Source organism: Rhea pennata, chromosome 5, assembly GCF_028389875.1.
Source record: "Rhea pennata isolate bPtePen1 chromosome 5, bPtePen1.pri, whole genome shotgun sequence".
NCBI classification, from domain to species: domain Eukaryota; kingdom Metazoa; phylum Chordata; class Aves; order Rheiformes; family Rheidae; genus Rhea; species Rhea pennata.
The window spans coordinates 14,120,573-14,143,391 of NC_084667.1; the positions used below are offsets into that span (position 1 = coordinate 14,120,573).

The window sequence follows — 22,819 nt, forward strand, 5'->3', positions numbered from 1 at the left end:
GGACAAGTACTATGAGTTTTTAGTGGATGATGACATGAACATGCTGGCTAAGCTTTTATATGTCACAAGAAGATGGTAGCTTGATTCTTAGTATAACGTAGTGATAGCTGTGTTCCGAAAGTTGTTGCTTCTCTGGTGCTGAGTGTGTATGCAAGGTTCACAGTGTGATAGCATAAGCTCTATCACGAGGGATTAGTTGACATAATAGGAAGCTGACATGGAACATGGCTTCTCTTTCCTTCCTTGTCTTTTGGTGATAGCAGCTTTTTTAAAAATAATTGTTTCTGATCATTGATCCATAAAAGCAAAATCTGCAGCAAATATTATTAAAAGTTTTAATGGTTTTGACAAAAAAAAAATCTGGCAGATTGGCTTCTACTCTATGGTACCACTAGTCCTTCCTCCACACTCTTCTCCCACCTTGTGTGGGTTTTTGATCACAGGAATAGAATACCGTCTGTTTAAACATTTTCCCCCCATTTTTCTGAAAAGATAGAAGTATTTTTCTGTGCAAATGAGCAGCTCTTTATGATGCTTAATCATTCTTTCTCTGGAAATTGAATTATCTCTTTAAGTTTGCTTATGGAGCAAATAAGGTTGATGAGGTCTTTTTTCTGTTGATCAGTATTCAGTAGAAACTTTGGGACTAGATTTCAACCAACCAAGAAATACAGGTTTCTCAAAGATGGTTATATTGCTACAGGTTTCATGAAAGTTAGTGACTGATAGAGGAAGGAATTGGTGTCTCTGCTGATGGGACTGTCCTAGCTGGTAGCAACTAGGTGGCACAGGACAGAGCGTGCATAGCTGCGGACTAAACACAGCATTGCTTTCTGTTGTCTGGGTCATGCAGGAAGCTGAGATTCTGATAGCTGTAGAAAGCAAGTTCTCTTAGTCATGGGGCAAGTTGTTTTATTCAGAACATTCTGAAGAATTCAAGGTGTAGTGGCAGTTCCTAGCGGTTTAGTGACAGGAGACTCTTAGTTGGCATTTGCTGGTTCTCTGCCTGCAGGGAAGACCTCCAGTTTAAGTAGCATTCAGTTTGTTTTTGACAACATAATCTATGTTATCTAGTTCTAACATCTTTTTTTTTCTTTCTCTTTCTGAAAAAAAATGCAATGTTAACACCTGCTTTCTTACGAAAAAAATGGTTTGAAGAAACCAATTCAACACAGACTTCAAAAGTTGCTGTATTGATTTCTTTTTTTCTTTTCTTTTGAATGTGTAGTCACACACACTGTCCTGTCAGTCTCCATTTCCTAGCACTCCTACCACAAGGCGTGCCTTGCAAAGGACTTTGTCAGATGAGAGTATTTACAGTGGTCAAAGAGACCACTTCTTCACCTCACGAGCCTCGCTCTTGGACCAAGCCATGCCAAATGATGTCCTATTCACCAGCACGTACCCTTCTCTCCCAAAGTCGCTGCCCTTACGGAGACCATCGTATACTTTAGGAATGAAATCACTACATGGTAAGTGTTTTCAGTGTAATTCCCATTTTCAGAGGAATTTGCAGTGATTATTTTAGGAGAAAATGCTTGTTACAGCAATTAGTACTTCCATCTTGATTTTGCTGAGATAAGGGGAGTCACTTGCCTGAAAATATGAAGTGAAAAAGGACATTTTTTTCCCCCCTCTTGCTTCAGTGGATATAAGATAGCATGATTGATCATGCAGTTACCTTATGGAGAGGAGTACAAAAATTTGCCTCATTAGCTGTCAGTTTTCACCACTGTCTTCAGGAGTCATCAAGACTAGTTGGACCAAAGGGAGAATAATATATGCTTGTCATGAACCACTGACTACTTCTGATGTCAGTTGCTTTAATGTGGGTTTTATGGGAATAAAATACTATTAAAAAAGAATGATATAAAACTGGATAAATGCAAGTAGACATTTGGATATACAACTGTGCTAGATACAGTTTCTGTTGCACTAAGAGTTCTTAAATTTAGTTCCCTACCTTATCCATCACAGTACTTGAGGGTTTTTTTTAAATAATTTAATCATATGCAGCTCCACAAGGAAAAATTACATGGTAAGTTTGTCAAGAAGGCACTCAAAGTGCCCCTGTTAATTTACTGAAAAGTCTCAGTAAGAATATCCGATGGGTGGTGTACTACTGCACGTGGATTACTCAGTTGGCAAGAATAGGAAGTTTCAGAGTTTCTTACTGTACCTCAAAACTAAATATGCATGGTATGTTTTCCAAAAATAGAACCAGATATCACAGTGTGACACTGATCTGTAATGCTTTCTGACGAAGTACCCATCTGTTCTGATCCGTTCATGTTTTAAGAAGAAAATGCAACATTGTCAGTAGGTTCAATTCATTATGGTAGGCCCTAAGTATAGTCCATACTTAAATACACAGGACACATCTTCCCACATTGAAGGATGCTGAAGAAATCTGTTTTAGAGTCTTTTTGTCTGCCTGTGGTCACTAGACATCAGTTTTCAGTGTTGAACTTGGCATTGTCATGAGCAGTTGTTTCTCTGTAAAAATGTCCTTTGCTAAGAGTTAGAAAACCAAGCTCACTTCAGTCCTTCTTTCCATAGATACAAGTGTAACCGAGTCTGCAAAATTATTTTTGTAACTGACTGGTGGATTTGACTTCTGAGGGTTTTGGGTCAGAAGATTAGTTGATGTCATCTGAGTAGAAAAGTGGAAAGCAATGCCTTTCATTTAGAAGCCTGTATTAAAAAAAAAAAAAACTTGTTTTTGTCATATTTCATATTCTCTTCTGCACCAAAGTGATTACTCTTTCTAGTGCTTAAGCTTTTTTGCTTTTGTCAACAAAATAGGATTTCAGTTTTCTGTAAAATGTAGGTCTCCATGATAAAAGGACCAACTATTTGATTGACACATGAATTGTCTGCCACCTACTTGCCTTTGCTGAGAGGAGGTTTAAGTAGACCTGGGTGTTTAATACCACAAGTATTTGTTGACTTCCAACTATTCAGAATTCTTTGAATACAAAGATCTTTATTAAGAACTGCGCTTCCATGGCACCTTTATTTGGGGTGAGCAAGAAAAACACTGAGCTAAAAACCTCCTTATTTACTAATCTGTCTTAATTAACAGTTCAACTCACACTTCTCAAACAGATAACTTTTCAAATGGTTGGTTCTTTTTGTTTTAATTGTGTATATCTTCAGTAATGGTAAGTATCTATATATTGAGACCTTCCCAAATTCCTTTTTAGGGGAGAGGAAGTCTGTGCTCTCCATAATACAAGAATCCACAGTGCTTCATATTCAGTTAGACTTAAGTTTAGAAGAGCGAAACTCAAAAAATAAGAAAGTGAGATTTTTTTGATCAAAGCAAGTGAATGTAGTATAGATTTTCAAATTTTTGTTTCCAGGCAGAAATACTATTTAGCTAGAGTTATTAGAAAGAAATTATCAATGACTTTAATGTCAACTCCAGTACTTTTGCAGGACTCTTATCAAAATTTGAGTATTTTAAAAAAAGGACATGCGAAATGGTACTTCTTAGAAATGCACAAAAAGTATTGTTAAATGGAACAGACTAGCAAAAGAGAAGTAAAAACAAGCAGTACAAGTAGTGACATTTGTCTTTACAGAGAGCTTGTCCTGCCTGCCATGCTCTCTTCGATATAACTTGATTCTTTCCCTCTTACCCACTTGTATCTTTCACTGTACCCTTCCTCTGAGCAGCTTCCTCCCATGTGCCCAGCCCATCTTCTCACTCTTATGTCTGTAGTTCTTCTAACTACAAATTTTTCACTACTCCTTTATCCCCTGACTACTAGAAGGCAAGAGGAAGCAGGTGGTTGCTGCTGCTGAGCTTTCACATGTGCTGACTGTTTACTGTCTAACATGCTCTAGGTGACCCTGCTGAGCAGGAGGGTTGGACTAGATGATCTCCAGAGGTCCCTTCCATCCTCAACCATTCTGTGATTCTGTGACTGACCATACATTACATGTTTGTTGATTGTACAGCCAGCAAACTGAATAAAGTAGTTAACTGTTGTGCTCACAGTTTGCATTTTCCCCTTCCCTTTCAGTAGCAGCAATAATTTAAACATTTCACTTTCCTAAGAGGTAGGAGTTTTTTTCAAAAATTAAGGGAATTTTATATTTTTATATTCTTCTCTCAGATTTGTCAATGATTTTTTCCATAGCATGCCATGTAGCAGCTTATGAATGGATGTGGTATTTTTCAGTAAAGGTTAAGAGGCTAAGCTAAACCGCTGGGGAATATGCAGTGGTGTTGGAAGTAGTTTGAGAAGAATCATCTTGTCTTAGATTCTCTTGGTAGGCCTAAATCTGCTCCTGTTGGTTTAGGAGGCTGTAAAGAGAGAAAGAACCATGATCTTGAATTTTCTATATGGCAAATAAATACCATATAGAACTCTACAAAGTCTTTTCAGCTTGTGAAGGGGCTGGAGTCATTGGATATAAGAGCTTACCCAGTACTGGGGAGAGGTAGAGGCTGGTTTTTGTAGTGTTAAGCTGCAAAGATTCAGACAGATTAGGAAAGACCTGAATGGTCTGGTAAATACACCGTATTGGAAAACCAGCTTGTAATATACTTTATCTGGTCAACTCCAGCTGATCAAACATCTCACTGAGTTGTTCTGCTCCCAAAAATCCTATCCTAGAAAAATTAAAAATAGGAATATGCTTTAGTATTAGGAAAGGAACACTTTATTTGCAGCTTATTATTTCTTCTGCATTATTCTAGGAGAGTTCTCTGCCTCAGACAGCTCCCTCACAGATATCCAGGAGCAAAGACGGCAGCCCATGCCGGACCCTGGTCTTATGCCCTTGCCTGATTCTGCCTCTGATCTGGACTGGTCAAACTTGGTAGATGCTGCCAAAGCTTTTGAAGGTGAGTTTTCAGAAAATAATACTTGGTCTTTCTATATGGTCTTTTACTAAAGATTGTTTTTTAATTCTGTCTCTTGCCTTTGTTTTTACTGTTATTGTTTCTACTTGGCATGAAACTTAAGCTATTTTAAAGCAGCAGCTCAAGTCCCAACAGCCTAGTACTTTGTTTGCATTTAATATTCAGATGCCATTTCTTCATACTAGAATCCATCTGTGCTACATTTTGGCCAAACCTCTGTGAAACTGGTTACTTTCATTTAATGTAAACCAGTCACAGAGATCACAGCCAGCATGGAAAAACATCTGGCATGAAAGTGTAAAGTGAAGCCAAGTAGCAGGAGAAAAGCATATGAACACACTAATGACTGCTTGTTGCACTAGCAAGAAGTTTCTGTGCTGCAGCTGAAGTGCACTGCCAAGGTAACTTGGGAAATATGCCTTGTTGGCACATATTTTTCTATTGCCATTCCTTCCCCCTGTATATCCAAAAACATAGCTTTGCACATAAGTGTCATTTCATCCTATGGCACTTTCCATCTCTTTGACACTTAATAAACTGAAGAGAACTGTAAACCACTTAGAGTTTAAAATAAAATACCCCTTCAGCCCAAAGGGAGCCTACCTCACAGTTACAGATGTTACAGTTGTTATAATATATACAGTTGTTATAATCTGATGGAAAATTCTTCTAGGTGCATTAAACGAAAGTGTCTTTTCCTAATATCTGCATAAGTGTTGTCCTACCTTCATGAAGTTGTTTCCACTGATCCATGCCCTGTTGGATATTCATTTTACATAGTACAAGAAGGCTGTGAAGTAACTTGCTTTCTGTTGCTTTCTTGGCTGTTCTCTGGTAGTAGCTGTATGAGCCATTAAGACAGTGCATGCCTACGCTGATGTTGAAGGCGTGTATACTTTGCTCTATTGCTGTAAGAGTTCTGTAGGATCAGCGTGAACAGCATTGCTGTTTCAAAGGTCTCCCCTTTTTTTTACTGGATTTATTTGACTCTCCTCATCGACCTGAATTCTTTACTTCTGCAGGCCCTAAACTCGCTTGTGTTTTTCTTCAAAAGTGTGAACAAAGTCAGTGTATTGAAGGTAACAAACTGACAGCTCAGATCAAGAAAAGCTGGAACAATGTGTTGGCAGCTTCATCTCACCACTGCAAAAATATCTTCAAGTTTGCCTCAGAAAAGAACAGCTATATGATGTCAGTGTAATTCCAGCCTGTAGCCTCTGCCTGGGTGCCAGCAGGGGCAGGCAACTACCAAGCAGTCTAAATAATTCTGGCTTGTGATTTTGGAGACCTCTACATGGTTGGTGTCTTCAGCACAAGCCTCTGGAGTTATAACCAGTGATAACTGCAAACAGCTGGAACAAAACCTGCCTGGATTTTTGAGCTACTCCAATCTCTGTTAATTTTTTTTCAAAGAAGAAGAAAAGCAGGAAAAGTTCCATCACAACTAAAGCATGTTAATTTTAGTTGTAGTGAAAGCACAGAATAAAACATTCGTCAAGCAGAAAAAGACAATATTGTTTTATTTCCAGTGAGAGGCCAGCAGCTACTGAGGAAGAGAGATGCTAATTTATTACTGTAAAAACGTTTATGTTACTGTTTGCGCTATGAAACTCTAGAGGTGGTGGAGGTGGGAGTCAGCTACAGTCAGTCTACATGTAATAGTGATTTAGAGATATGTTAAAGCATAAAGACAAAAAAAAAAGTGCAAGGCAGGGAAGACATTTCACATCTCAATCTGTTATATACATATTTTTATACACACACACATATATATACACATGTAAAACATGTTATATAAATGTATAAGGAAACATTTCTGGTTCTGAAAAATGACGCTGGTCAGTTTACTTTCCATATATACTTTGTGCACAGCAAACTTCTTTCTTCAAGATAAAGAGATGCTCTGTAGAGTGAAAGAAGCTAAAGACAGACGTTCAGTTACTGGGTAGTGTCATGCAGTGGTACCCAGGGAGTTTTGCACAGCACTTGTTGATCCAGCTTGATTTCTTGCCTATCTTAGAACCGTCTTTGGGCGGACACTGCTGGCACAGCTGCTGTATCTCTGCTGTGCACCCTCTAGCATCTCCCTTCCGGGCGAGGTGGTTAGCCTGCGAGTGACCCAGGATCTGCATGGTCATGCAGTGCTCTACCAGGGCTAGTGCATACACGTGGAATCCAATACAGCAAACAGCCTGATACAAACGCTTTGTGTGCCAGTTTACTTCTGTCAAATGTCATAATCTTATCTTGAGACAGAATGCTTAGGTTGCTTTGAGATCCTGCAGTCATTACAGTTTTTATTGCTTTTTTTTTCTGTATGTGTCTCTCTTCAGTTCAGCGAGCTTCATTCTTTGCTGCTACTGATGAAAACCATAGACCTGTGAGTGTTGCCTCCTGTAGCGATCAGGCTGAGGACCAGCTTACTGCACAGATAAAGCCTTATACAGGGTAAGTAAATATATCAGACAGGTAGGTTTTCTCAACTAGAAATTGGGGAAAAGAGCATAAACATGTTTCTTTAGAAGCTATCCCTAGCCCTCACAGAAGACCTCTTCTCACAAATTCTCTTGAAGTTGGGAAATGAAAACAGAAGAGGCATAAGTGCTATTTAACCTCTGTGCCAGTTTTTTTGTTTGTCAGACATGTTTGAGTGTGTCCAAGGCTGTGGTACTACAGGGACATATAATAAGCAGAAGTAGAGAGAAACCAAATGATGAGATGACCCAATTACTTTTGTGTTAAATTTGTTCTATTGTTTAATCTGTTGCACATTAGATGTTCTCTTTTTGTTAGTTTTTTTTTTTGATGTTGTTGTTGTTGTGAATTCATCATGTTCCTCAGCGTGCATGTACACAAACCAAAAAGCTCTTTGGTATAGATAAGGCTGTTAGATACAATATTTGAAGATAGCAAATCTTGTCAATACCTACTTTTGTTTCCTCTCAACAGTAAAGAATCTCCTCCAACTCTCGCCTCTAAGGTGGACCAGCTGGAAGGTTTACTGAAGATGCTGCAAGAGGATTTAAGGAAGGTAAACATTCAATCTACAGAAAATTGCTAAGGCATATATTTTTAGTGCTGACAAGTGATGCTAATTACATAATCTGGCTTTGCCACACCTGGGCCTGTAACAATCTCATCCTTCTGTGAGGAAAAAACAGTTCTTTACTACTTTTATCAGAGTGTAGTTCCAATTATGCAAGGCTAGAATGGAGTGTCTAAATTTTAGGCATCTGACTTCTGCTTAAATTAGGAGGGCGATTCAGAGCGTTTCCGTTCCTAGTTCAGGCAACTGTGTGAGAAGCCATAAGTTGCATGTGAATATTTCCTGCTGATGTTGAAAGGTCTGCACTATCATCTAAACGTACATTTTCTGCTATGGAAACTTTCTCTATTAGGCTGATGCCTACTTGATCCAGGGAAGATCTGCTGTGGTCAAATGAAAAGTCTCTTGTGTGGCAAAGCATTTACAGAAAAGTTTCCTATCTCTTCTTAGTTAACCATCAACCATTGAACATGCAGAATATGGCATGAATAGTTTTATTTCGTCACTTGGGGAGCCAGCTTCTGTATGAGAATTTAATATAGAAAAATCCCATTCATTCAAGCCAGAAGTGAGAGATGAAATGTCACAACTGTCCCAGTAGTAAAAAAATGTTTATTAAAGCACATAAAATTCTTATAAAGAATGAGGCTCATGGTCTGTAAGAAATTCTTGCCTATTGCTATAGGTAGGATGCATGACCTAGAATTATAACCAAGATTTGTATATTTTTTTCACACCTAAGGAAAAAGAGGACAAAGCCAGTCTTCAGGCTGAAGTACAACATTTGCGGGAAGACAACTTGCGGTTACAAGAGGAATCCCAGAATGCAACTGAGAAACTGAAGAAATTCACTGAATGGGTTTTCAACACAATTGATATGAACTGAGAGCAGTGTACGGGGAAGCAAACTATCCATTATGAATATTATTAGTGGGACTTAAGCTTTAATGCCACCTTAATCATGACATGTGAAAGTATAGTCAGAGCACTTCCCTGTCCTTCATCCTCCAATAACTTTTTTGCATCTCTGCGTGCACTCGGAACAATTGCAGATCAACAATCAGTGTCTGCCTTTTGTAGAAAAACAAAAAGTAAATAATTTTAAAAAGGTAAAATAAAAGTTTAACTGCTAAAATGTGAATGTCTATTTTTTGCACATTGTCTCTTTATCTGTTATGTACAAAATGATTTGGAGGCTGGATCAGGTTTGCTGTTCCATCTGCCTCTCTTTCCATTAACTCTTTTCTCTCTTTTTCAGGTAATCTGCTTTTCCTTGCAGCTTTGGCAAATATTATGACATCTAGAAAATTAGAAAGAAGTGTTTATTTTACCGCTTTTCTTATGTTGTTTTCTGAAGTATGCCACAGACAAGGGGATGTCATGCAATGTTTTAGGTGTCTCTTTAGCAATTTGCGCTTGATTGCTAGTGCTACCTTCCCATACGTTACAGAGAACACGTGTCCATAGTGTATGGTACAGTACAACCAGCATCATAATATTTGGAGAGAAACTAGAGACTTGACCGTGGGTGAGGCGTATTATTACACATGTATTGCATTAGCGTTTCTGGTTGCCTTTGTTTCCTGTGGAAACAACGGCTGCAAGTGAGTTTACGAACAACAAAATTAGGCATGCTGCAGTGCATACCCAGTCAGGCTGGCTGAGAGATACTGAGTACTGTTGCTGTTTTTGCTTCAGTATAGTCCCCCACCCTTTCAGGGGAATCTGTTACTTGCATACTTGCAGAAGACTTTGGCTGAAGTTGTAAAGAGGTAAAGATTTCCCCCCCCCCCCCCCGAATTCTGTGTTTCCTGGAAAATCCACATAAACCATTTCAGCGTCTCCGTGCACCTGCCTTCCCATTCCATTTCTCTGGACTTCTCAGATCGTTAACAGATTTGAGAAATGTTTATTAATCTTGTATTTTACTATGTGAGAGATCTTATAAATCCTTTAGTGTCACAAACAGGAATAAAGATGAAACTGGAGGATTTTTCTTCAAAATGATGGCATAGGATTGGAGCTCTGAAATCCCAGATACCCAGTGACACTATCTAGTATAACAGTTCTCAACCTGCCAGGTACCAGGAAAGCTGATTTCTTCTTCTCTGAAGGAAAAACTAACTTTCCATAACATACTGCCTTTCCAGAACACCTCCTAGGTGTCAGAACACAACTTGGAGGCCCTGCAGCCTGCGCAGGCATTGAGCCAGGCAGCCTGCTGGGAAGCCTTTCCTGCTCCCTTCTTAGGGTGCAGTCACTACCTTAGTAAACATTGCGTTGCATAAGGTGCAGTGTATTTGGGGGTTAATTTCAAGAACATCCTCTCCCTCCCCTTTGCCATGCTTTCAAATAAACAAAACCATCAGGCATGGTCTTACCACAGAAACTTTAAATCAATCTCCTCAAATCCCTTTTTCACGCTTTTTAATCGTGCTGCACACAAGTACGCACTACACTTCAACCTCAAGCTTCATTTATGATGCTAATCCCCATGGAGTTCTCTAATGTTTTGTCATGGAAATGGCTCTCTTTGGAACTATTTCTGGAGTGCTTTTGTAAAGGTTTAGAATGTTCTGGGTTTTTTAATGACTTGTATGAAGGAGATTTATATAATGCCTGATATTATTTGTAAATGGGAAATATTGCTAACATCTCTGAGCATCCTGAAGTCTTGCTTATTCTCTTTTATTTTTAAGTTTGTTTTGGTTATTATTTTATTTCAAAAAATATTTTGGGACTTGGGGCAGACTATTTATTAGAGTTTTGCAACAGAGTTCTTCTTGTATGATGCCACTCAAGGCTACTTGTAAAATTCTGACAATAAAACTCATTTTAAAGGCTCTTCTAAACCATTTTCTTGTGGTTTTTATTTGCGTTGTTTGAAACTTTCCATTGTGCCCATTTCTTCCCACTTTCTCCCTGTATCGCTTCTCTCGGTGCTTTGAGATTGAAGAGTTTCATTCTCTTAGAAGGCCATCATTTGGCATTTACACACACACACACACACACACACACACACAGACACATACTATATCCCTTGACTTTTGTGTTAGTGCACAAATCTGTCTTCCCCCATTAAAAAAACTCCTTGTTTTTAATTGTCAAGCTTCTGATACTTTTAGTGGCTTCGCTAGGTTGATAAGATAAAGGAGGAGTAGCATGTTTGTATCATTTCTCATTTATTCTAGAATTTATTTGGAAATTAAAGTTGATTTAAATCAAAACCTAACTTACCTAGTGTTTCTTCCAAGAGCACGCACAGCTTTCAACATCCCAGAGCCAACCTGCAAGCATGCCACATTGCATGTTCGGTAGGGGAGGCTGCGGAGTGGTGGCAGATACTCTGTTTTGTTTTCCAGATGTCCTCCTTGGACACAGGAAATGACCTTGGAGATGTTGTGAACAGACCTTTCCAGGCCCTGGGGACTGGCATTCTGCAGTGCTGGAAAATGTGGAACTAGCTCTACAGGAAAGTAGCTTCCTAGTTCATTGAATGGATCCTTTAAAAGCACGTGAGGAAAGAAAATCTGACTCTTTCTACTCAGACCACTGACTGTCAAGAAATACTCAACCAAGAGAGCTCTTAGGCAGCAGCAACAAATTCATGCCTCCGATTGAAAAAGAAGTGTTGAATTTTGGAAGGAAAAGTAGATGTCATCTTACTGTTTGTAATAGGTTACTGATAATTGAATTGGAGACAGTTTCCTGCAGGTCAAGAAGTTGCTCTACCCATGTTCATAATTAATTCACGCAGGGGGGTTCCCATGCTTCACTATACACACTGGCAAGTTGGCATAGACAAAAGTGAGATCCAACTTGCAGCCTTTTACTTACAGCCTTGAGTAGTTACCCATTGGCCTAAGTAAAAGGCTGGTTGGTGGTATCAGGAGTTTAGGTAGGAAGAGTTATCTTTCCCTCAAAAATGGATTGTGAAAATGCCCAGTTCTGTATTCCAAGTCTACATTGCAGTGCTGAGTTGCTGTTCTGCCTGTAATTCCGTGTTTGGGGAAGCCAAGGGCAGCTGGTGGAGCAGCAGTAAGCTGCTCTTTCTGCAACCCCTACACTCGAGAGAGGGGCCTGCGACTGCTGGTTGCGTGATGAAAATAACACTCTTGGGAAGCAGAGCAGAGCGTAGGTGACGGGAAAGAGGTGAGCCGTGAGGCAGGCGGGAGGCGATGGGGCTGTGAGATGAGAGCTTGATGGGAAGGTGGCTGGGGAGCAAACCGGGGGGGTCGGGGGGGGGTAAGTTGTGTGGAAGAAATGCAACATGTTCAAGTTTTGCTGCTCTAAAAGTGCAATTCCTGCATTATAGCCTGTTATTTTTGTAGAAAGCTGTGGTGTGTTCCAGGCCTGGATGAATAGGAATTGAGAGAAAGCATTTTTCTTCCCTTAGCTTTTCCATGTGCAGGAAAGGGACCAGCAAATGTTCCTCGTACTGAGCTGTGTTCCCAGCACAATTTGGAGGAGGGAGGACGGGGTTGTTTTTAAAACCTTTACATAAAGCCCTTCTCTCGTGTCATGGTGTCATCTCTTGGGTTGTTAACAAATCCTCTTCTAAAGCATTGTCTCCTAGCAGACAGTTCAGTGCGGTGCCAGTCCTGTGTGCGAGCAGCGAGACAGCAGGGGAACAGAGGCGGTTGCTGTTTACCAGCTCCTGTGGCATCCAAAATTGGATTCTCCGGAGGAGAGGCGACATCAGCCCTCCTCCACCGCTGCGGTGGGAACAGAGAGCTGCGCTTTGCTGAGGTGCTTACAGCCGACCAGAGCAAGGCAGCAAGGTGATAAAGCCTGTAAAGATCCCTTCGCCTCTTCCTATTTTTAGCTGTGGTGAGGAAATCCTGGCTGTGCTGTTAGTGAGGTGAAGCTAGAGGTGAAAAAATGCTCACGGAACTGTTTACTGCCAAGTTGTGCAATAAGCACCCTTTTCCCTAGCAGGTTTCTGCTTGGGCTGGGCTCCAGAGGAGTGAGGCAGAGGAGTTTGTGCATCACACTTGTCAACTCAGAGACCTCGGAGGCAGAGATCTGGATTCGGAGCTCCCTATTTCTGCCTGGCAGCCAGTGATGATGGCTGATGGCAGCCGCCTAAGCCCCCTTTCCACCTGGAGGCAGGGGCTGCGGCCGCTGTCCGGGGTGAGGCAGGCCTTCTCCCACCTTCGGCAGCAGCCTGGTGTCGGCCGTGCTTGGTCATGGGGAGCTGGCAGCTGGTGCCAGGCGGGCCTCGTTGGTGCTGGGTGCTCGGGGCGGGGGGGGGATTGCCCAGCTCGGCGTGCGAGGCACAAGCAGGTAACTAACTCCCTCTCTGCAGCTTCTCCTGGGCTTGCAGGGGCATGTCTCCTTCCAGAAGGTGATTTCTGCACGTCACAACCAGGTTGTGTTTCTCCTTGGAAGTCTGGTGTCTGTATAACTTAATTAAAGTGGGCTGGGTTGTTTGTGGCAGTGCAAAGTGCTGAGAACTCTTAACAGTGAGTAAAACCTGGTGTCACAGTCATCCATAAGGCCTCCCAAAACCTGAGCAGCAGGGCCCACGGGATTCACAGGATTATGGCAACGTAGGATAATCCAGGCTGGAAGGGACCTCCAGAGGTGTCTAGTCCAAACTCCTGCTCAAAGCAGGGACACCTGTGAGGTGGGACCAAGTTACTTGGGACTTTATCTAGTTGGGCCTTGAAAATCTCTAAGGATGGAGATGGTACAACCTCTCTGCACCCCTATTCCAACTATGGATGTCCTCATGAAAACGTTTCTGTTTATCAAGGTACTTGGCAGAAATGCATAACCTTAGCAGCAACGGTAGACTGCACTATGTCTAGAGACCACCAGGAGCTCCTGAAACAGGAGTCTGTACCCTCCTTGAAAAGCTGAAGCGCTGTCTCCTGCTTGTTGCCTACCACGGTAGTGCTAGCCTGGGGCAGGAAGCGGAGCCTGGGCTTTGGCTTTCCCTTTGACAAGCCTGGCAGGCAGGAGGCCCTGCTAGCTTGGAGCTTGCTGACTTCCCCCATGCAATGGATCAGAACTGGAGCCTGGATGTGCTCCTTCTTTAGTTCCTTCCTGCAAGATACAAAGCATTTGTCTGTTGGCATTAAGTATCAAACTATCTCAACTAGCTAAAGCATGGGTATGTATTTATTCTCCACGTCTGTGTGTGTATGCTAGCACTAATGAATTCCCTACATTACAGTTCTGATTTTCTCTAAAGATGCCTCATTTCTGTACTCAGTTACGTTTACTTGTATTTTAACAAAGGCCTGGATTGAGCCAGCTGGGCCTGCTGCATATTGCAGTGCTTGTGAGAAGACTCTGCATGCTGCCAGGCTGGGCACCGCAGGTGCTGGGCAGAAGATGCTCTTACCAGCCAAAGGAGGCCCGTCAGCTTTCAGCACACAAAGAAGTCAGGGGAAGCTAGTGACTGTCCAAGGACCAGAACTGATTGTAGTTTCCTAACCTCAGGGTGTGATGGTTGGTGGCTAGTGTCACCAACTGGTAACTAAAAAGATGCTTCATGTCTCGGGGGCAGGAAAACAGGGACTTGTCCTTCTGCCATTTTAAACTTTGTGCCTATTCTTTCCTCTTGCTTCCTCTCACCTGCTTCTGCACCTTTCTTCCATGAGAGTTTGTTCATTTTGTGTGATTGTTTGGGACTCCTGATCTGCCTCGCAGTGTCTGGTGTGGTGAGAGTGCTGCTCATTCTGGCAGCGAAACTGGCTTTATATCGCTGAGCTGAAAGGTGAGAAGTGATTCAAGCAGTTGGAGCACTTCACTGAACAAAACAACGTGACCGCTCGCTTTGTTTTTCTGAAAGGAGTCAAGGCAGATTTACATCATCATTGCATCTCACACCCAAAGTGGAGTTTGCTTAACTGGAGCTGGGAAGCTCAGCTAATAATTTATCTGTGTGGAAGGAATAAGTTATGTCATGCCCAAAGAACTGTGTACTGGAGATAAAACCTGGGACATGCCTGCCCACGCACCAGAAAGAGCCGATATGCACCTCCCTGGCACTTTGTTGCCTGCGGGTTTCTGCAGTGTCTGATAGCTCAGCCCAGCTGTGCGTGGAGGAGTGTCCCAGAGCTCTGCTGTGCTAACTTCTGCTGCAAGCATACCATGGATCACGGTTTAGGGAGATGCCATAGTCTCTCCATTTCTTCCCTGAGCCATCACATGTTCCTAATGGGAGGACAATATAAATATGTGCATATTCATCTTTAACATTCTTTGCAATTTTTTTTTAAGGAGGCTGTTCCAAGCTGGCTGTGTGCAAATGAACACCTTTGAGAAACAATATTTTACCTTGCGCTGCTTAACGTTAGTAGACTAGTGTCAGCCTTTAAGCAACATTTAAGACCTAAGAGTCCTACTAGAATTATTGACTGGCAAATGGCTTTGTGGCCTTCCTCATTTTATACTCTTCTGTTCATGTTCAGTATGCAGCCTGGAGTGGGGAAATAGGAGCAGAGAGAGAGAGATGTAGCACAGCTTCTTCTTTACTAAGTGTTTACCTCTTACTTGATGTTTACCTGTTTTGCCATTCTTATGGCTATTGAAACTGGAGAACTTTTCATGCATGAAATTTTCAAGATGATCTAGAAGTCTGTCATGGAGGGTAAACTTCTAAGAGCTGCTCTGTAAGTCACTCGTCCTCTCTGCTTCTTGGAAACTGTTCAAGTGCCAAGCAAAAAGTCTTCCACAGTTTGAGGTTACACCTATAGCACAAAGAATAATCTCCTCGTCGTCTGTGGTTTCTCTCTCAAGGCTTCCTTGGCCTAAAAGCTATGTTGAAACTACTGTTAGTCACAGACTTTGGTTTGTTTGCTCTGATTTCCTAGTTAGTTCTCAGCTGATTAAGTTCTCTACTTAAAAATTAATTTAAACCTGCAATTTTTATGCAGGGTTTGTTTTCTAATATGAGCAATCAGGCAGCCAAAATATGGAATGCATATCGGCCTTCATAGAGGAGATGCATCAGAATTGCAGCATGCACTGTGGGCATCAGGTCTGCTGCAAGATGTCCTCTCCAAGTCCTGCCATCCCTGCTTTCTTGGGAGAGCTACCTGTATAATGTCTTTGTGGCTGGAACGGACAGAAGTGAAGGAACAGTGTAGGAAGTGTGCTGGTAGGCACAAACGTCCCCATCTGAGGTCAAGAAAAGAGAGACAAGTTCCCCACACAACATCAGTGGAGCAACCACAGCTGGCCTGGACAAGAACCCCGGAGCTATTTTCCCAGAAAGGTAGTGGCCAGCAGAACAGGAAAAACCAGGACCTCTCTCTCCGAGACGCTGATCATTTCGTGAAAGGAGAAAAGGGAGAGGCAGACTGAAACTGTGCATGTGGGAACACACCATTCTGTCCTTATTACTGAAGTTTCATGAACCAGAAGTAACAGCAGTGTTGAAAAAATGCCTTTGAGAACAAGGAGGAAATTTTTGCTTTACCTTCATGAGAATATCTTTTATTTTTTCTCTCTTTCCTTAAGGAATGCTGTTCGCTTGCAGTCTAGCCTGGTTTAGAGTAGACTGTATTTGTTTTATACAGGGGAGATTTGCAAAGATCAGTTAGCACTATCTAAATATGCAGGTAAGAGCTTTATTGGTTTCACAGAGCACCGGAACGGGTGAAATGCTGAACTGCTGCTGGCTCCTGAACTCCAGCAAGGGGCCCAGATTTTCCAAAGGCAGAACGGGGTACCTGGAGTCTGAGTGGGATTTTCAGAAGTGCCTGAACAGCTGAGGTGCCAAATGCCCTGTAAGCCTGAGGAACTCCTGCAGATACCGCCAGGCCCCTCTGCGCACCTCCAGATGTCAGCCCGGATCCCTGGTCCGGGCTGCACGCAGCGCTGGGCTGACCTGTCTTCTGGACATTTGAAGTTACGGTGGTTAAGCTAAGCATGGCTGGTCTCCACGCTTGGGGGAGTAAGCTAATCACCTCTGTAACTACTAATGAGCTTTCCCTGTGTGCAGAGTTAGACGCAGCGAGAGCTGCTGTGGGCTTTGCCAAAGGCAGGATGCAGCCTTCACGCAGCGGCCTGAGCCAGGGACACAAATCCCACGTTCCAGGTCCTAGCTACGTCCCAGCGTGTTGCGCTCCCGCTTGCGTGGTGGCTCTGGGCAAAGCAAGTGATGAGCAGAGGAGAGCCGGGGAGGCCTAGTTTTCATTCGCTTTACCTCCGATCTGAATTTGGCAAATTCTCCTCAGCAGAACTTTGTTTGTTGCATATCCAGTGGCAGCTGTGGTTTGGATCTGTTTTATATTTTATACATACCTTATCCTGATGGGTTGGGGTAAATGCTTCTGGGGTTGCTATATTGTAGTAAGAAACAAACCAGAATGAGTGATTTAAATCAAAATTATTTAAACAATTTAAATTAATTATTATTGAATGCACAGGAATCTATATAGAAGATGTTTTAATTCTATTGTGTGTTTATACTTTTTAGATACTTTGCGGATGAAAGATACATTAATTCTTGGTGTTTCTCATACCTGAAACATGTTGGTCTGCAACTAAACATGACCCTTTATTGTAATAACAGTATGTTTTCTTTATTGGAGGATATATTAATTACTTTAATACGTACTATACAGACTGTAACATAAACCATAAAAATCATACCATGAGCCCTACGTACAAACTGCACATAGTTTAACATGTCATTTATATGTTTGTGTTCTTATTATGTCAGAAAATGATGGATAACACATTTCTTTTTTAAAAAAATTGATCAATTTTAACTCTTGACTTGCATCAGTTCAGACAGAAACCGATATTTAGGTTTAGGACATTTAGGACAAAAAAAAAGCAAATTTTGAAGTTATCAGTTAAAAATGGTATTAAGAAAGATATAATAGTAAACAAGATTATTAGAACTCACTCTCTGTTTAAAACCAAAAGCTGTTAGTTGATTGAACTGATTGATCCAGGTCTCCCTGTCCCATAACTTTTGGAATTACTAGCTCTCTATTTTCTCCAAGATTAGAAGAAGGAAAACAACAGCCACCTTCAGTGTCCCATTTGCTTCTCGGTTTTGAATGAGCTGGTCAATTATACTAATTGGAAAACTGAAGTGAGGAAAACAGTGTCCGCACCTGCACAAGGAGTGCCTGTTAGTGAGAGACTGCTTTAGAGCTCTCGTGATCTTCGATTCCAGGCTCTTAGTCACTAATTTCCATCAATTCATTGGATTTCCTGTTCTTTTACATGCAAGAAAAGGGTCTACTGGAGTTATTTTCATATAATTTCAATAATGTTAGCAGATTATAGTGTGTCTCCTGTATACTGCTGTACGCTGGCACTCTTGTAAAAGCACAGGATCAGGAAGCTGAATTTACACGTGTGAAAAGTGCCTAGACCACAGTCCTGGGACCTGGGATTCTCTCCCAGATCTGCCCCTGCTTCTGCCGTGGGACCAGAGGGGAAGTTGCAAAGACTCCTGCTGTCAAAAGTACACAGAAATGCCGCACAGCCCGTTGGCACTCGTTGCTTGACCACTGCTGAGCGCTCGTGAGGCCAAGTCTTGTGTGCAGGGCGTAAGAAAAAACATTTCTTAGCATGAGTGTTTACAAACGAAGGCACTCAAAATTAGCAACTTTTGAAGATGTCTTAGCTCCATCCACTTCCCCTGATCTCTGCAATCTTGGTCTGATAATACATCTCAGGAACTACCTGTCAGGTGAGTTTTGAGTTGCACAGTAATCCATTCATTACTTGCTTTGCTGATCAAACTATTCAGTACTCTGTTATGATACAGTATCAGTCAGCCTTGCAGAGGATCCTTAAATCCTGATGGCATGTCTGCATTTCCCTGCCATTGAAAAATTCTTGAATGCCAAGCAAATTCGTTTTTACATTTTTGGAGAATGATCTAGGCCTCACAGACAAACTGACTGATTTAGAAATTTTAAAAATGTGTACATACATACACAAACATATACATATATATGGACAAAGAATGGCTTCAGGCCTACCTCTAGTCATCTGTAAACCTAATGCCTAGCTGATGACACCTCAAAGTTTCTTCTGCTGCCCTGTCTGTGCCATGAGCTTGTTTTGCTGCTGAAACTAGATAAATTAATAAATAGGTTCTTAGTAAATTGATTTTTTTCTTTTTTTAGTTATTCTCATTTGGATATACATTGATACCAATAAAATAAGACTTTTTTTTGACATAAAAGAAATATTCTGCTTATCTGAAATAACACTTCTCCACTGGGGTACATGCTAGAGCAGCAGAACGAGAGTACTGGATCAGACCAAAGTGTCTCTAGCTCTGTAGCCAGCAGTGGATGTCTAGGTGCAAATACAAGAAGAGGGCAGGTGCATAGAGTTATTTCCCCCAGAATATGCCTGTAGCCTGCAGCAATTTGTGGTTTAGGGATTTCCTGACCTGAGAGATTATGGTTACATGTAATAGCCCTCAGCAGATTTTCTCCCATGAATTTGTTTTACTGCCTTCTGAACCCAAGCAAACTTTTCATATCTGTCTCAGAGAAATTCTGTAGCTACCAAATTACTCCCTCTAGCTTATTTTCAGTTTCCACTCAGTAATTCCCTCTGACTCTCCTCAGGATGTGCAAAGGAGGGACAATAAAAGATCATTTCCTATTTATTGTCTCCATGTCACTCATGATATTAAAAATCTTTATATATCTTCCAGCCTGAAGCCCTATTGTTAGTTATTCTTTGTAGGAAGTACATTTGGATCTTTCCTGTTGCTCTTCTCTGAGCTGTTTATGTTCCACTAAGTCCTTTGGAGGATGTAGGGACCCCAACATCAGGTGTTTGGCTGCCGATGCGCCGTGGTGCTTTCCTGATGTTCCCCATTCTGTTCTCTGTCCCCTTCCAAAGCATTCCCAGCACTTTGCTTTCTAACTGCTCCTGAACATAAACTAAGCTGGCCTTATTCCTTAAAGTCAATTCAGAGCCTGTTTCAGGCTCTGTAATGTGAGGTCAGCACTGCTTTTCCTAGGTCTGTTATTTTGTGTTTCTAGGCTGCAGTTTTTCTGCTGTTTTTTCACCTTGTCACTCAACAGCATACAGTTGTTTTGCAGCTCTTCGCAGACAACATTTGTCGTCTTTCTCACCATAATCTCATGCCACCGGGAAACTTTGTCACCTCACTACCCACTCATTTTCCAGGTAATTTACTAAGTACATTGAACATCACAGCCTCCAAGGCTGATCCTCTGATACTGCCCCGGTGTGCTCCCTCCATTGTGAAAACTTGCTGCTTATTTCCACCTTTTATTTCCTATCTTTAATTGTTCTTGTACTTGAAGTCCTTCCTCCTTATCCCATGAGAGCTTATATTCCTTAAAGAACCTTTGGGGAAGAAGCTTGCTTCAATGCCTTTTGGCAATACAAGCAAATGCCTGTATGCGTTGGATCGTTCTTGTCCACATGCTTGATGATTAGAAGGCTTCAAGGACCTCCATTAGAGTTCCAGCAAGACAAAATGGGAGGTAGAAAGGCAGAGAACAGGAGAAAGTGGCAGTGTTATCTCCCTTACACTGAACAGCCCAGTGGGCATAGGATTTGTCCAGGATACTGAAAGTCTGAAAGTCTCTGCTTCATTGCCTCTGGTGTCTAAAGAGATAAGGAGATTTGAGATTTGATATTGCATCTTCCAGGAAAGCATCCTAACCAGCAGACTATTAGTTTAAGTTGTGGTTTGTTGGATTTGTTTGTTCGTTTGCTTGTTTTTGTTTAAAATGTGAATTGACTGAAGGGATGTGGATTTCTAGCTTAGTGATTGTCTTTTAGGTTCCTCTTTGTTAGTTACTGTTAGGGTGACTATTTGGTTCCTCAAGTCAAAAGTAGGACCAGCATCAATTTTAAAGAGAGCAGAACTGCTTACACCCCACAGGTGAGGGCACTTTTCTTAAGAAAGATGTACAGCTGAAAAACCTACTGCAGGCTTTTGCAGAACTGTTAAATAGAGACAGAGACCTCAACTACCTTCCTTGTCAAGTCCAGCTGCTAACTGTTTCTATTTCTCCCATAGAGCATCTTAGCCTAAACTATTGGACAGACTTGTGTTTTCAGACACTTTGGGGATTATGTGTATGACGAAAGACAGGACACAGGACTACAGAAGGTGGGAACAGTACAGGGATGTGCATGTCCAGAGCTCCTGTGATGAAGAAAAGACAGGACTGTGCATGCAGAACATCTAGTGGGAAGTAGGAAGGGGTGCAGCACCCTGGAAAGGGAGAGGATTAGCAAGATACACAACAGTGCAATTGGAGATGAAACCTGCTAAAGGGAAACAGGAGGGAGAAAAGGGAAATGGGGTATACACGGCAGTCATGGAGGAAGGACCTGCAAGTACTCCCCCGGAATAAAGGGCAGGCCAGCAAGCAGAAGCCTATGGAATGGGGAGGGAGGTGTTGAGGGACATGAAGTCCCCCTGCTTGGTACAATGTCCTAGAAGTGGGGAGTCTGGGAGCCCTCCATTAATAATTTTTACGGAATTCACCTCACCTTCTTTGAAGCCTCTTTTTGGGGGCTCTGGACCCTGGCAAGCTGCAAGCCAGTGTTCATCTCCAGTTTTAGCTAGGAGGGGCGGTCAGTGTCTGAGTTAGCTCCTCAGATCATTTCTCTTTCCTGCAGACATTGTTGCTCTGGGTGAGCACGTGATGGATATTCACGACCTCTTGATCTAGCCAGATCCAAGTGTGTGTTAACAGCTTCTCTGGCGGAGACTGGGAAAGCAGAGATCAACATTGCCAACTTACAGGGGAGAAAAAGACGTGACTGAAACCAGGCAGGTATTGGAGGATTATAATTAAATCAAATGAAAGTTGACCAGTGAGGAAGCCTGAAACTATATTCCCTTTGGGTTTGCAGTAATGGTGTAGAGCTAGAGTGCAAAGGCTCTTGCTATAGCCCAGAGATCGTACTCTGAGTCAGATATAGCAACCATGCTGTCTCCACAGCAGCATTTCTCCTCCAGGTCCTGGAGGGAGAGCTGGAGCATGGAGTTGGCACCCTCTGTCTGCGAGAGAGGAGCAGAGAAGCACTTGCCCAGCTCAGCTCTTCAGCTCTGCTGTCCTTAGCATCTTACAAATGAGAAATTAATCACTGATCTCTCTTTCCTGGATAAAACAAAGCACTTGCACATATCCCACAGAGAATAAACCTGCTCTGTTCCCTAAGGATGAACTAGGCCTAATGAGGTCTTTTCCGTATCTAATATCTGGAATAAAGCCAGAAAGCCTTAGTAGCAGATAAGCTGATACAGTGATATTCTGTTGTTCTTTGTAATTCACTTTTTATTCATGAGGCCTGACAGCTGGTCCCAAAATGTACTTCAGGACTCCATAGTCTCCTTGGAAAGATTCCTTCTGGCTGTGTTAGGTGCTTTGGGATTGGGAGACAATGATAAAGATGCATGTGTGCAGCAGCTTCCCTCTTTTCAAGAATGCAGAAGGGAGCAGGAAGCTACTGCCAAGACAGAGCAAGGGCCTTGGCTTCCAGAGCTGAGACCCACAGCAGTCTTCTACTCCCTTTGGCCTCATGCCCTAGACTTTCAGCAGAGGAGAGGGGTTCTGGTCCATGCCTGCTGCAGTTAATGGAGAGATCTGCATTGTCTTCAGGATGGGCTGGCTCACACTGGATAGGATTTTGGCAGCTTGCATTGCTGTCAGATTGCAGCATTATGTGTCTTTAGTGGCAGACAGGAACTAGGAGAACAAGAGCAGATTGTGGACTGTCAGGCAGCTGGGAGATAGCCTGATGCAGAAGGTAGTAGGAGGGCTCAGACATGGTTGAGAACACCAGCTTATAATGTTGAAGGAAGAGGTGCGTAGGAGCCATGAAATACTAGCCTGATCATGGTCCGTGGTCCAAAAAAATCCTTTGGATAGATGAAGAGTATAACTCCCAAGAAATGTCTGAAC

General features: G+C 42.1%; 1 protein-coding gene across 4 annotated transcripts in view; it reads left to right on the forward strand.

Moving 5' to 3' along the window:
* The window catches only part of SIPA1L1 (signal induced proliferation associated 1 like 1), a 210,270-nt gene extending 199,496 nt beyond the window's left edge, over window positions 1-10,774 (forward strand). For 3 of the 4 annotated variants that reach the window (XM_062576476.1, XM_062576478.1, XM_062576477.1), the window contains 5 exons: window positions 1,229-1,472; window positions 4,712-4,858; window positions 7,210-7,324; window positions 7,826-7,907; window positions 8,665-10,774. In XM_062576476.1, the coding sequence (XP_062432460.1) occupies window positions 1,229-1,472; window positions 4,712-4,858; window positions 7,210-7,324; window positions 7,826-7,907; window positions 8,665-8,808 (732 nt within the window). In that variant the 3' untranslated portion in view covers window positions 8,809-10,774. The remainder of the gene's footprint in view (window positions 1-1,228; window positions 1,473-4,711; window positions 4,859-7,209; window positions 7,325-7,825; window positions 7,908-8,664) is intronic. The other variant, XM_062576479.1, reaches the window with a different exon arrangement.
* Window positions 10,775-22,819: the final 12,045 nt, after the last annotated feature.